This window comes from Halichoeres trimaculatus, unplaced genomic scaffold (genome assembly GCF_033239565.1).
Source record: "Halichoeres trimaculatus isolate MK-OKI-2021-1 unplaced genomic scaffold, fHalTri1.1 fHalTri1_scaffold_20, whole genome shotgun sequence".
Classification (NCBI taxonomy): domain Eukaryota; kingdom Metazoa; phylum Chordata; class Actinopteri; order Labriformes; family Labridae; genus Halichoeres; species Halichoeres trimaculatus.
Window position 1 is genome coordinate 1,715,500 of NW_027437198.1, and position 15,199 is coordinate 1,730,698.

The following is a 15,199-nucleotide window of genomic DNA, read 5'->3' on the forward strand; positions in this document are numbered from 1 at the left end:
AAGATATTTTTATTTATTTATTTTTTAAGTATAAGAAACCCAAACACAGAATCTTCTAAAAAAAAATCTCCCTTCCTGCCTTCACATGACGAAGAGTCCTTGAGCAAGACACCGAACCCCAACTTGCTCCCACTGATGTCCAGTGGTATGTGAATGAGTGTGACTGTGTTAGACAAACTGATGAAGCAGTTACTGGTGTCAGAGTGTGGATGGGGTGTGGATGGGTCACTAAGACCAGCAGTGTGAAGTGCTTTTACCAGAGACATGAGAAAAGACTACATGAGCACTGGTCCATTTACAATTCCCATCTTTTGGAAACTGTACTCCCTGGTGATGTTGACAGGGGACCAATGCTGTCACTGGTCACAGACAGTACTGCTGCTTAGCCAGCAGAGGGCGCTGGCTACTGCTCCAAACAGCACTGAACATGCATCAGGAAGCTGGAGTCAGTCAGCAGGTGCAGCTCAGGGAACAGTCATACTCCTGTTCATCGGTCAAAGAAAATATTCACCAGGTTTAATCTGTAGTCTCTACGCCTGGGGTCACCAACCTGGTGCCCACGGGCACCTGGGTGCCCTCAAGAACCACTTCAGGTACCCGCGAGGCATGTTCCAAAAAAGCACTGGTCACAATGGAGCTACTTCCTACAATCATTGTTCTGCAAATCATCAATAATAACTATGAAATAATTAACATTGACTTGTGAGCAGTCTCTTTACATAGTATTACCACTCCTACAATGATAAGTGTTGTTAAAAATGTGATACAATTTTGTTCAGAAAGTTTTATCAGACAAGTAGCCCTTTGTGCCACTCATTTACCGTGAGGTAGCCCTCAGTCTCAAAAAGGTTGGAGACCCCTGCTCTAGCCTCTAGCTCTCTAATAGAACTCTACTAACAGCTAACTTCAGACTGTGGTAGACAACCACACTTTGAACAAGACGCTTACTGTCAGCTTCCTACACTCACAGCTGACTCTCACATTCTGATTGTAAGAAATGATTTGGTGAATGAATTTAGAGTGAGGGTCTTTTCTCTTTGAGTACGCGAAGAAGCATTGGACGGTGGACCAGCCTGCCTTTCATTGCAGACGTGTTTATGGAGTTTAAATGCAGGAAGAAGCCACACAGGTGCTGTTTAATGCATAACACTGCTGAGTGAGTCTGAACATGACTAAACACTGTGAATGCGCAAATACACACACACAAACACACACACAGCTGAGATACAGGAAGATTTTATTAAGGAAATACAAAAGAAAAGAGAGCACTTATTCGATCAAATACAAAACTAACCAAAGTCATTTTAAAAAAGGATGTAAATTAGAAATAATTTAACAATATCAACAGTTTAAATAAAGGTCATACAGTGATTAAGAAAAGGTTTGTGAACTTCAAGTCATGGTTGGCAGAACATCACCTAAGTGATGGGGAAGAGGAGAGAGGAACAAATGGGAGTGGCTGTATGTGGAACATGTTGACTGAACAGCTGTACATGGCCTCTTCAAGTTTGAGACCTGTGTTTGTGCACCGTGCTCATGGAATGCCACTTTCAAGTCTTTTTAAAGCCAAGCCAGTGCAAAAGGTTTCAAACCTACATTCTGTCTTTTGGCCAGCTCCACTGGTTGAGAGAGCAGCTGTAGAGCTGAGGTTCTGAGGTTAAGTCTGCCTTCCCTCTCATGAGTTATTTTTGTTGATACAGAACGATGTCGGATATTTAAACCCTGACCCCATTTCACAGAAGAATAAGGTACACGCTGATGTCTGTTACATGATTAACATGTCACTACCAAAGTGCTGCTCAACCCTCACAAACTCCTGCACTCATCATCACTTTGGTTCTTAAACAAACAGCAGCAAGGGTCAAATAGCCAGCTTTAGATTTAGAAAACGTCGTGCACCAGGCAGTGGCTGACATGCAAGTAGCACAGGTGAGAAGTCTGGTATTGAGTATTAGTTTCTGTCACAGAGATCCCAAGTTCTGAGGGGTATGATGTTTGTTTCAGGAAGCTGCTCGGTGTGAACAGAGCCTCTACATAGGGCTTCTCTACGTATGTGATGAAAACATGATCAGAGATCAGTCTGAGTGACAGAAACCAAACAACAGATGAAAAAAGTGCATTAGACAGGCAAAAAGATGATCTCTGTGTAAACTGCATGACTACCTGTTCAAGTTTAGCATTAGCAGGAATCATTCTCCATACTCAGATTGTCTTCTGTTCATTTTGGTTTTCCCATAGCAGCTTAAAGAGACGGATGTGTGACGCTAAGGTGTGACACCATGTGTGACAGCCGTGCCTCTGATGTTGGACTGCTTCCTTTGTGCAAAGGACTCAAATTCAAGCTTGTAAGAATGTTAGAGGGCAGCACCTGAGATCCAGAGTCTTGTAGCAGCTATAGTGGTCTTGGTGACCATGCTGCCCCTCCCAGTGCAGGCTGTGAGGGTGGGGTTTAGATCACAGAAGCTTTGTCTGAGGACTGTCTGGCTGGACTGTCTTCTGGGGCCAAGTCCACCTCCAAAAAGTCCTGATGGTCACTGTCTTGAGTTATTCTCTCCTGTTCCTCTTTGTTCCTCTCGACCTCTGGGTTTCTGCTCTGCGTCCCACACAAGCCGGCCTTGGCCGGTCCCACCAGAGCCAGGCAGACGGCACTGAGGCCCATACCCACCGCACAGGAGTAGAAAGCAGCACCATATTCCTGGGTCACATCCACCAACACACCTGAGGGGACAAATAAGAAAGTGTTAGGATCTCTTCAGCGCCTCAGTGAGAAATGAAAACTAGAGTTGACCGAGGAGAAGAGCAGAGGCCTGGTATACCTCCTAGCGGGGGCCCTGCCAGCCCAGCAAAGCTCTGGATGAAGACATACACCCCCACAGCTGAGGTCATCTTCTGGATGCCCACCACGTCTTCCTCAGCCAGCATGGGGATGTGAGTGGAAGCCACTGTGCCCATGAAGAAGCCGTAGAGGGCGCAGCACACCACGAGCCCCCAGAACTCCCACACTTGAGTGAAGGCCACCAGCACCAAGCACAGCATGACTACACATCCCAGCAGCACCAGAGTCTTTCTGCAGCGCACTTTGTTCAACGCCACTCCGATGGACAGGCGGCCGAAGATCTCTGCCACAGCCATGACGGAGAGCATGTAGGAGGCCATGCTGGACTCCACACCTTTGCTTTTGCTGAGTTCAATGATGTAGAGCTGAGGGGCGAAGAAGCCCAGAGTGGCAAACAAACCAAAGAGGGAGTACCAGATGAAGGCACATTCTCTGAACACAGAGAAGTCCAGGAGCTTGGGGCGGGAGTGCTGCAGAGGACCTGCCTCCACCTCCATCACTTCACACTCCTTCTCTTCTCTGCTCGGGGTTTGGGGTATGGACGACGACGGCTCCTGGCCCGCTTTCTCCTGGCCCTCTTTCTCATGCTCTGCCCACTCCATCAGTGCCCCAGCAGTCCTCAGGTCAACATTTGACCCAGAAAGAGAGGTAACACCAGAGTCCTCCGACCCCCCAGAGACCCCTGAGCTAATGGAGGTTCTGGTTTGTTCATTCTGTAGCTCGCAAACACTCTGAAGCTGCTTCAAGGAGGGAGACTCATTTTCCAATTCGTTGTCCTTCTTCTCAGGATCTTCCCTGATAATGATTGGACGGAGCAAAAGTCCACAGCCAATGACAGAGGCCTGAATGATGCCTAGGATGAGCAGACAGTAACGCCAGCCGATCCGCTGCTTCAGTGCAGTGAAGGCTGTGGAGAAAAGGCAACAAAGGTTATTGTTTTTAGCTCCGTCATGATCTACCTACAGGGTCATACGTGGTCTTATATCACCAGCATCACATTTACTGACACTGCTCTGTCCTCCTGGGGTCTTTGCTGCTGCTCTTCCTGCCTTGGCTTTGGCATGCAACCCAGGCACATTAATACAACTTACCGAATGTGCAAAATAAGTTTTTTGTTTTTTAAAAGCATGGTCCCAGCATGGTGCTGGATTGTGTTTTATTTTTATTCGATTGGCACATTCAATATGATCCAGCTAACAGAGTTTGCCAGGAACAAGGAGCAGGGCTCTGACTCTGCTGCTGACTCCATGTTTGCTATCTCTTCCTCACGCAGGGTTGACCGTTGGAGCACCTATGCCAGCTGTCAACTTCTTGCTTGTACTCACCTTAAGAGCAGCTTGATGTGCAGGCCCGTAGTGTTTACAGGGGTCTTTACCCTGACCTAATCCTAATTCTTGTACTGCCATCTACTGGTCTGTGATGCATACTCCAGCATATTCAGACATCTTAGCAAGAACACAGTTATTTTTTCCAAACTGCAGAGTGTTGACTGGTCTGTTTTCAGTGGGGCAGTTTGAGAGTGAAAAAGCTCTTTGTCTGTGTTTAACCCAATGGCCGCTCTGTGACAGAACACACACCTGGAGCAAATGCAAATATGGCGAAGGATTCCCCGGAGGAAGCAACAGAAGTGACGAGGGCCCGCCGTCTGGAGAAATACTGGGCAAGAATGGTGACAGTGGGCAGGAAGGTCAGGCAGTAGCCGAGGCCTGTAAACAAGGGGAGAAAACAGAGGGGGCATGACAGCCACTGCCCGGCATGGGAGGGACACTGCATGGCTAGGGCTGTGGATCAAAGATCCAGGTGTCAGGCCGCTCCTCTGCCAGCTGAATGAGCTGATTCAACTTTGCTACACCTGCTGCAAGACAAACGTCATGTAAAGACAAAAAAAGAGAGACAAGGGAGAGGGAAGAAGAAGGGTTTGTTAAATTAGCTGTGGTCCATTTCAGCAGCAGACATGGTGGGAGAGCTAGCAGTGCTTTCTGTCCAAAAGAACACAGTTAATGTTTCCTGATACAAGTTTCATTGACCAATTTGTTCATCATCCAATCTTTGACTTCATTTCCATCCAATCATTGCGTCCTCCTCAGCCACTTCCTGTTCAATCCTTCAGTACTCATCTGTAAGAAAACTGTTTGGTTTTTACACTTTTCAGACTTTTTCCTGCTCTGCCCGGCTCTGTCACTCCCTCGCAGTGAGGGACAGACTGGAAAAACCAGTCTCAGTTTACGAGCAGGTCTGAAAGAATCAGATTAATGCTGCTTTTCTCATTAACACTGCTAGGAGTCCCTTCAGTTCTTACAAAACAAGCTGTTGGACAAAACAAAGCACATCAGCAAAACACACCCTGACAGAGAGATGGATGGACAAAGAGATGGATGACAGGTGGAGTGTTGTGATTGGAAATTACCTGAGACAATGCCTATAGTGATGTACATCTCGTTGATGGAGTTGGTGAAGGCAGAGGTGATGGTTCCCAGGCTGATAAGAAAGCCTCCTACCATCACCACTGGACGGTATCCGAAGCGATTGCTCAGAACGGTGGACAGGGGGGCTGGAACAGGAGATGAAGAGGGGGAGGGTAAAAATCCTCCAAATCCATAAACTGTAACTTCCATAAACACATGTCAGGAAGACTCAGCTGGTGGTTTTGTTAGATTGACCCTCGCTTTGCTGACTATAGATGGTGTCCAGTGACCACAGGTAAAGTATTTCAAACAGAGCTGTTAATCCTGTTTACTGTTGGGGATGACCGGATCAGCCCCTCAAAGCTAGATCGGGTAATGGTGGGAGAGGATCAGTCTGAACTTGACACTAAGGCTAAACTATGATTTGTTTTATGGGGTATAAAATTTTACAGCTGAATTGTCATTTCTGTAAGTTCTGAAGCTTTGCTTCGACTGATCCATCCATCCATCCATCTTCTTCCGCTTATCCGGGGTCGGGTCGCGGGGGCAGCGGCCTAAGCAGGGAAGCCCAGACTTCCCTCTCCCTAGCCACTTCAGCCAGCTCTTCCCGGGGGATCCCGAGGAGTTCCCAGGCCAGCCGAGAGACGTAGTCTCCCCAGCGTGTCCTGGGTCTGCCCCGGGGTCTCCTCCCGGTGGGACGTGCCCTGAACACCTCACCAGAGAGGCGTCCGGGAGGCATCCGTACCAGATGCCCAAGCCACCTCATCTGGCTCCTCTCAACGCGGAGGAGCAGTGGCTCTACTCCGAGCTCCTCCCGGATAGCCGAGCTTCTCACCCTCTCTCTAAGGGAGAGCCCGGCTACCCTACGGAGGAAGCTCATTTCGGCCGCTTGTACCTGCGATCTTGTTCTTTCGGTCACAACCCAAAGCTCATGACCATAGGTGAGGGTGGGAACGAAGATCAACCGGTAAACAGAGAGCTTCGCCTTCCGGCTCAGCTCCCTCTTCACCACGACAGACCTGTGCAGAGTCCGCATTACTGCAGACGCTGCACCGATCCGCCTGTCGATCTCTCGCTCCATTCTTCCCTCACTCGCGAACAAGACCCCGAGATACTTAAACTCCTCCACTTGGGGCAGGATCTCATCCCCGACCTGAAGAGGGCACTCTACCCTTTTTCCGGCTGAGGACCATGGACTCGGATTTGGAGGTGCTGATTCTCATCCCAGCCGCTTCACACTGGGCTGCGAACTGATCCAGAGAGAGTTGGAGGTCACGGCTTGATGAAGCCAACAGGACCACATCATCTGCAAAAAGCAGTGATCCAATCCTGAGGTCACCAAACCGGACCCCCTCAACACCCTGGCTGCGCCTAGAAATTCTGTCCATAAAAGTTATGAACAGAATCGGTGACAAAGGGCAGCCCTGGCGGAGTCCAACCCTCACTGGAAACGAGTCCGACTTACTGCCAGCAATGCGGACCAAGCTCTGGCACCGGTCGTACAGGGAACGGACAGCTCGTAACAAGCAGCCCGACACCCCATACTCCCGGAGAACCCCCCACAGGACTCCCCGAGGGACACGGTCGAATGCCTTCTCCAAGTCCACAAAACACATGTGGACAGGTTGGGCAAACTCCCATGCACCCTCGAGGACCCTGCTGAGGGTATAGAGCTGGTCCACAGTTCCACGGCCAGGACGAAAACCACATTGCTCCTCCTGAATCCGAGGCTCAACTAACCTACAGACCCTCCTCTCCAGTACCCCCGAATAGACCTTACCAGGGAGGCTGAGGAGTGTGATCCCCCTGTAGTTGGAACACACCCTCCGGTCCCCCTTCTTAAAAAGAGTGACCACCACCCCGGTCTGCCAATCCAGAGGCACTGCCCCCGATGTCCATGCGATGTTGCAAAGGCATGTCAACCACGACAGACCCACAACATCCAGGGCCTTAAGGAACTCTGGGCGGATCTCATCCACCCCCTGGGCCCTGCCACCGAGAAGCTTTTTAACCACCTCAGCGACTTCAACCCCAGAGATGGAAGAGCCCACCCCATCATTCCCAGACCCTGCTTCCTCCAAGGAAGACGTGCCGGTGGGATTGAGGAGGTCTTCGAAGTATTCCTTCCACCAATCCACAACATCCCGAGTCGAGGTCAGCAGCGCACCATCCCCACTGAGCACAGTGTTTACAGTGCACTGCTTCCCCCTCCTGAGATGCCGGATGGTGGTCCAGAACCTCTTCGAAGCCGTTCGGAAGTCGTTTTCCATGGCCTCACCGAACTCCTCCCATGTCCGGGTTTTTGCCTCAGCAACCGCCGAAGCTGCATTCCGCTTGGCCTGTCGGTACCTGTCTGCTGCCTCAGGAGGCCCACACGCCAAAAAGGCGCTTCAGCTGGACGGCATCCCTCACCACTGGTGTCCACCAGCGGGTTCGGGTGTTGCCGCCCCGACAGGCACCAACCACCTTACGGCCACAGCTCCGATCGGCCGCCTCAACAATGGAGGCACGGAACAAAACCCATTCGGACTCAATGTCCCCTACCTCCCCCGGAACACAGTTGAAGCTCTCCCGGAGGTGGGAGTTAAAGCTCTCTCTGACGGGAGACTCTGCCAGACGTTCCCAGCAGACCCTCACGATACATTTGGGTCTACCAGGTCTGACCGGCATCTTCCCCCACCATCGGAGCCAACTCACCACCAGGTAGTGATCAGTTGACAGCTCCGCCCCTCTCTTTACCCGAGTGTCTAAGACATGCGGCCGCAAGTCCGATGACACGACTACAAAGTCGATCATCGAACTGCGGCCTAGGGTGTCCTGGTGCCAGGTGCACATATGGACACCCTTATGCTTGAACATGGTGTTCGTTATGGACAGTCTGTGACGAGCACAGAAATCCAACAACAAAGCACCACTCGGGTTCAGATCGAGGGGGCCGTTCCTCCCAATCACACCCCTCCAGGTCTCACTGTCATTGCCGACATGAGCGTTGAAGTCCCCCAGTAGGACGAGGGAATCCCCAGACGGAGCACTCTCAAGCACTCCCTCCAAGGACTCCAAAAAGGGTGGATACTCTGAACTGCTATTTGGACCATAGCCACAAACAACAGTCAGGATCCGTCCTCCCATGCTTCGACTGAATTGGTGTTAAACATTTAAACACTTATTGTTGAAATTAATATCAACTTAAGTTATTCCATAAGCACTATTTTTTTCTATTTTAACCAAAACATTACCAGTCTTATCCCCAAAGCCTGGGTATTGGTATTGGGACCAGAAAAGTTGAGTAGTGCATCTGGATTTATTGTGGTACCTTTGATACTACAAATCCACACATGCAGAGCATGGGGAAAGAACTCACAGTGCTTCACTTTGTCCTCATTTTATTATGTTACAGCCTCATTCCAAAAGGAAAAATTCATTTTCATGATATTCTCATTTTCATAACAGGCTGCTCCATAAAATCTGTTCAGTACCGTTTATGAAACAAGCAACACATGACATGGCACACAACTGGAGCCTCATAGCTCGTCTGTGTTCTTCTCTAACGAGGTGATATGGGCTACTGACTGAAATCCAAATACTGTATAACACAGACACACACACACACACACACACACACGCACACACACAGCTCAGACTAGTCTTACAAGATCTCCTCAGGTTAATAAGTTAACTGTCTGTGGTTGGGGTGGATGTGAGTTCGGTTTGGCCCAAGGTTTCTGCCTGTTCAAGAAAGTTCCTCCTCTCTGTTGTAACTTGCTGGAAGCTGCTGTACTCATGGTGAATTAACCTGAGATCAGACTCCTTATCTGTTTCTTGAGGTTGGCTCTGTGTTAGTAATTTAACGTTGGCAGACCATCCCCTGCTCATGTTTTAGAAAAGCATCTTAAGATAACGTTTGCCATCTTTAGACATTATATAAATACAGTTAGATTGATAGTTTATTCATTGATTTAGAGCTGCTGTATGAGTTAAAGGCCAATGGTAACTGTGCCAGCTCCAGTGTCAGTCAGCTCAGCCCCTTCAAGGATCAACCACTGGGAAACAGGCTGCAGTGATCCACAGACAGAGGCAAGTCTGCCATGAGCTTTAGCTCATTTTGCAGAGTTGAAAAACAAACAGGCTTTCTGATGGCAGAGCGAAGTGCTGAAACTCAACCTGAGGTGAGTGATGGGCCAGACTCTCTTAGATCAGCTTGACTTGGCAGACCCAGCCCAGGCTGCACAGAGCTGGGGCTAAGCTTGTGTGTTGTTTCTGCAAACTGTTTCTCATTAATGGGGCTGAACTGATCTATATCCACTGGGTCTGGACTGCAGACATCTAACCCAAACAACACCTTTTCAACAAACTGAGCTCTTCCTCTAAACTTTGGTTTTGGCTGTTTTTTCCCCTCACTGACTGATGTTAGCACTTGTGCTGAAAGCACTCTCATCATTTGGTACAGTGAGATACGAAAAGCTGTCTGACCCGTGAAGGTAAAGATGAAGACACAGATGGAGATGACCCATGACACTCTGCTGTTGCTCTCCCCAAATTCCTCCATCAGGTCCTGGAGGAAGACGCCGAGGCTCTTCAGAGTCCCATACGTGCAGACTTCCACCACGAAGAAAGCAACAGCCACAGCCCAGCCCCAGCCACCATCAGGGACCTCTGGGTAAATGTTTGGACCTAAGCAACCCTTGGATTTAAGACCCCTCATGGTTCAATCAGACTGCCTGGAAAGAAAAACACATGGCATTAGACAGAAGAGGCTAACTGAACAGATGACGCTGTGAGCCAATCACAGGGTAAGTCCTTCACAGGACAACATGATGAAAGAAGATCCCATCATCTCCAGCAGACAGATTTTTCCTCCATAGCAAAGTCATATTTTTTCTGAGCAACAGAAAAGCTTCCACCATGGAAAGCTTCACTGGAGGTTTTTTGAGCTGCCAGCTGCCTGGGACCAAAAGAAACAAACCTGAGAGCCGATTACTCACACACAAACATACAGAGCCATGTGAGGCGGGTGCGTCACATGCAGGGGAACATGTGTACGCACACACAGACACACACAGACACACACAGACACACACACAGAGACACACCTGTTACTTTTGTCAAACACAGATCAACACCAAATTCCTTTGGCTTCAGAGCTACTCCTCCCTGATGTGTTATTTCTGTCATAATAGACCGCAATCAAACAAGATGATGTAATCACTGTTTACCAGAAAAGAAGAAGCCATCAATAATAACAGCAAGTAAAGAATCCATGGTTTCTTCAACTTACACAGCACACAGACACCAAAGCATTTGTCTCCACCCTGTAGTGTCAGCTATATTCACATGAACCATCTTTTTTCTTACACCAAAGTTATAAAGTTATGGCTAGGGTTGAGTATTGGCAAGAACCCCACAATATGATTCACATCACGATACTTGGGACATATGATAATACAATAATACGATACGATGTGATAATATTACAATATCACAATATAGTGATATATTACAATATTCTACACAGTTAACTATTTGATTAAAAGCAACTTTTCTATTTTCTTGTGTTTGAAATAATGAAAGTCAGATGCAGTGTTTCATCCAAACACTTAACTTGAAAAACATAAAGTGCATCAAGTTTGTCACTCAAACTGCTGTGACATTAAACTAATGTTGCAAGGAAATGATTGGGTGAAAGATGTGGTCAGTTGGTGATACTGATAAATGTCATTTGATGTAACAAATGTTACTTATAAAAATCTAATATTGCCCAAACATGACTATAATTATTATTCATCAGTCTACCACAATGTAAGAATTAATTTTTAAATGTTTATAAACTAACTGAGCCAAGAATAAAGAGAAACATTGATGTTTACGTCATCAAAACCCACATCAAGTTTAAGAAAACAATATTTTAAATGTACTGTGAGATTATATTTAATGTACAGGTTATGGGCAACACACAGTGGAGTAGCTCTTTGGCGCCATCTACCGCAGTGGAGGTGCCAAAGACCTACTGTACTTCCAATTCACCTTAAATATGAAATTTTATTTGAAGAAAAGTATCCATATCAAAACTTAAAATATCAATATTTATCACAGGTCAAAGTATCGCGGTATTTTGCTGTATCAATATTTTTCCACACCTCTTGTCATGGCTGTAACTAAATATCAGATCGCTTTGGGTTTGATGTCTGCAAGCTTCCAAACAAGAAGAAAGAATCCTAACCACGAGCATAAGCTCTGTCAGTAACTGCCAGACCTCTCATAGGACAGTTACTTACTCCATTATGTTTCATTTTTCAGGCTAATCAACATCATCACCTGTAATCTGTGGCATATAAGCATTTAAAACTACGACACTCAAAGTCATATATTCACACAAACAGTCATTTGAAACTGATGCAAGAGGTGCCATTCACCATTCTACTATATATATATATATATATATATATATATCTATATATATATATCTATATATATATATATATATATATATCTATATATCTATATATATATATATATATATATATATATATATATATATATATATATATATATATATATATATTTTTTTTTTTTTTTTTTTTTTTTTTTTTTTTTTTACACACACACACACACACACACACACACACACACACACACACACACACACACATCTGGGCGACGCAGTATTTCACGGGTGTATTTTCTGGATGCTCGATAGCCTATGTCCCAGGCTGCTGATGTTCACTATCTTCGCATTTTTATTAAGACTCCCTGTTGCTTTCTGTGTACGGTCCAACTTCCTTCCGCTCGACCCTTTCAGAATAAGATGGAGTGTAAACCATGCTGTGGACCGGCTACCGGTCCTGTCCGGACTTCAGGTCTACCATGAGGTCGGGTTTTCCGCAGTGCAGAGACGGAGTGATATCACCGTGAGGGCATCCATCGGGTTCTAAACCCTTGAATGCGATACAAATAAAAACAGGCAACAGGGCATCGTTCATGCCAGGTTTCTCTAGCTATTTTAAACAAAGACAAAATGAAATAAAGGCGCACATTTTGAACAGGTTGGTTTGTTCGTTCTTATTACAGAAATGTAGTCCCAGCTTAGTGCCTTAAATATGTAAAACAGAAAGATGAGTGTAGTTTAACCTTTAGCAGCACATGACACCCCCTCTCATCAACACCACCGTTACACATGAAGCCTAATCGCCCTATGCCACATCTGTGCCCCACGGTGACCTCAGCCCACACAGCATCACACAGAGAAAAGTTCACATCTTACCCACTGACAGCTCAGCACAGAGACTGGAACAGCAGCCTAGTCAAGCAGTTTCGTCGTTATTTCATTGGGCTGAGAGGAAGTTATTACTTTAAGGCTTTCTGCCGAGCTGAGCAGATGATCCACTATTCTAACATCGACACCGAGCTAAAATAATCATCCCAGTCACTGCGGCTTTTTCTAACTAGGTTTCTGCTCCATCACAACCAGCCACATCTTTTGTCTACAGTAGATTATTTCCTGCCTGTTTTGGCAGCTCTTTACCGGCTCAAGCCGGTATTTGGACGAGGGCGCGCAAATCCACGGCGTCATGCACGCGCTGGGCGTCCCTGGTGAGAGATGGGGAACGTCAGCCTCTCAGCGAGCAGGCTGCAGCCTTTCAGAGCAGCCTGCTTCCTCCCAGAGAGCTGCACGAGCCATGTAGCTCCATCAGGACTGCAGAGAAAGGGAGCTGGCTGTGTCTCGTCCCAGGCTCCAGCCCAAACGAGACTGTGCTTCTGAAGCTGAGGATTCCTGAGGAACTTTGAGAGCTGTGGACATTTTCTTATAATGTATGAGTAGACAGACACGTCTTCATATAGTCACAAGACTATAGCTGTTGAATTCAGTATTTCGAACAGTAGGCTAAGAAGGAAATATTGAGCTCGTGCACTTTTTGGACCAATACTGTAATTGTAGGAGAAAGTTAACACATGCGCAGTGAATACAGTGTGAAACCAAAACATGTGCTTATTACGACAATGTTCAAAGACAAGTCTGTTTCAGTTTGATCGTGAACGCAACACCGCTCCGTGACGCGCGTCAAAACACCTGTGAACACCTGTTTCTCTCGCTCTCTCAGACCTGAGTCCAAGAAAAACAAACAGCATCTGTTTAGGCTTACGAGTCAAACTGAACCAAATGTAAACAACGTTAGAGTTTTTGTTATGATTCAATGATGTACAAGTTTTTATAATCTAGTTCCATCACCCCTATGGGAAAAGCTTAAACCGAAGATTCTTGTTCAGTTTAGCTCAAGATTAAACTTAAACTAAAGATCATGTTTAAATGAATAAATAAGTAAGACACACCAAGGCAGCAGAATTACATTAAAAGCAGTTTTTAAACAATTTAGAAATGTTTTTTTTTTCACTTAAAAGATGTCATCTAATGTCAAAGTTAATGAAGATTTCTAGTGTAAATAATCCATTTTCATCTGTAATTCATGAGCGACCTACCTGTGTCTCCGATCTTCCTTTGGCAGGCAGAGTGTTCAAAGGTGATGTAAGAACACCTCACAGCGACAGGCTGAGTATGAGCTGACCAGAGGAGGTCCAACCCTAAAATCTGGTTTTCATAACTGGCTGAGAATGCTGCTGAGGTTTTGGTAACAAATGACCTGCATCTTAACACAAAGATAAAAGTACATTACAACAATTGTTGTCAAGACGTCAAGCTTGTCTAATTTTAAACTAGACAAGTTTTTTTTTTTTTCGATTAGATTTATTTATTTGTTTATTTATTCATGCTCCAGCCATTACCAAAACATCTTTGCTATTCTGTTCTACAGCTCTGGGATTGAAATCCAGCAGATGACTTTTTATTCTTGGGTTAAAAAGTATCTGACCCTTTTTAGTGTTGAACTCAGTAAAGGTCACACCATGTTGTCCTTTCTTTTCAAACGGCTCAGATACTCTTGTGGTGCACTGTGTTCTCAGTGATAATACAAATGTAACAAAAGTCAAATGGTTACATAAGCAGGTTGTTGAAAGTTCAGCACTCGCTCTGATAAAACCTGTTTAATGTGTCATGGAGTGTAACTGGCTGACACTTCCCCTGACCTTCCAACATATGAGACTCGGGTTGTCTTTCTCCCTTTGAACAGAGTGTCTCCTGTTGGTCAGTTGTATTATCATATCCTGTCAACCTGGGGGCCTTTGTTTTTAGAAAGTTCCAGTGAAATCTCAACTGACTGAAAATCCAAATATTAGATCAACGTTAAACTTGTTACTGTGGTTAAATGTGACGTGTCAGAATTCTCACTTTAATTTCTGAATTCAATGGATAAGTCAAAATCCAGAGATTCATCTGAACATTTAGAGAATGAAGTATTAGTATTAGTATCGGTATTAGTATTAGTATTTTGAGGAAACAAAAGGAAATAAAAAAGTAAATAAAATGAAAAAGTTTAATCCTAGAACTCAGAATTCAAAGCTGAACACAATTTTAATTTTTTAATTCCCTTACCTGTAATCTGCTCTTGAATGATTTACTAACAAGAAGATTTTGTTTTCTGAGCTATTGTTAAATAAAACTTGATGCCAGTGTTCAGTATAGCCTCTTCCGTCGTAGCTCCAAAGGAAAAGCACGTTCATTAAAAAGTGTGTGAGATGGAGCAGTAAGATGTTGGATATGAATTAATTGAATACTGCCACAAGCTGCTGTTTGACCAGAGTTAAGGTTTTTCAGGTCTGTTGCTTCATCTCCAAAAACAGTTACCAGACCCCCCTCAGGTTTATATGAATATCTGTTGGTTTTTCCAACATGATGTGAATCTTCACATCATCTAATGATGACTGTGGACTGTATGTAATGGATAAGCAGCATTTTGATTGTAGCGTACTCACCTTAGATTGTAAAATAACAAAGTTTTTAATGTCACTACAGACATCGCTAAACAGCACTGAGTTATAATCCTTTTCAAATAAAACACAGGAATAAAAA

At 45.6% G+C, this 15,199-nt stretch overlaps 1 protein-coding gene across 2 annotated transcripts; it reads right to left on the bottom strand.

Annotated features, from left to right (window-relative positions):
• Positions 1–1,233: 1,233 nt before the first annotated feature.
• On the bottom strand, positions 1,234–12,800 carry slc16a6b (solute carrier family 16 member 6b). Of its 2 annotated transcripts, XM_074696018.1 has the most exons (6): positions 12,500–12,800; positions 9,712–9,959; positions 5,244–5,387; positions 4,414–4,542; positions 2,817–3,743; positions 1,234–2,718 (listed from the first exon to the last, which is right to left on the bottom strand). In XM_074696018.1, the coding sequence occupies exons 2-6, from the start codon at positions 9,941–9,943 to the stop codon at positions 2,450–2,452; spliced, it is 1,701 nt and encodes a 566-aa protein (XP_074552119.1). In that variant the 5' UTR covers positions 9,944–9,959; positions 12,500–12,800; the 3' UTR covers positions 1,234–2,449. The 2 variants fall into 2 exon arrangements, with proteins under 2 accessions (XP_074552119.1, XP_074552120.1); XM_074696019.1 differs by lacking the exons at positions 9,712–9,959; positions 12,500–12,800 and having other exon boundaries at positions 1,235–2,718; positions 4,414–4,691; positions 5,244–5,377.
• Positions 12,801–15,199: the final 2,399 nt, after the last annotated feature.

Bases quoted from the DNA above. Each gene is read 5' to 3' on its own strand.
- slc16a6b (XM_074696018.1), bottom strand. From the start codon at position 9,943: ATGAGGGGTCTTAAATCCAAGGGTTGCTTAGGTCCAAACATTTACCCA. The intron at 3,744-4,413 runs GTGTGTGTTCTG...TTTTCTCCACAG, and splicing joins CATATTTGCATTTGCTCCAG to CCTTCACTGCACTGAAGCAG. The intron at 2,719-2,816 runs GTATACCAGGCC...TTGTCCCCTCAG, and splicing joins GGCAGGGCCCCCGCTAGGAG to GTGTGTTGGTGGATGTGACC.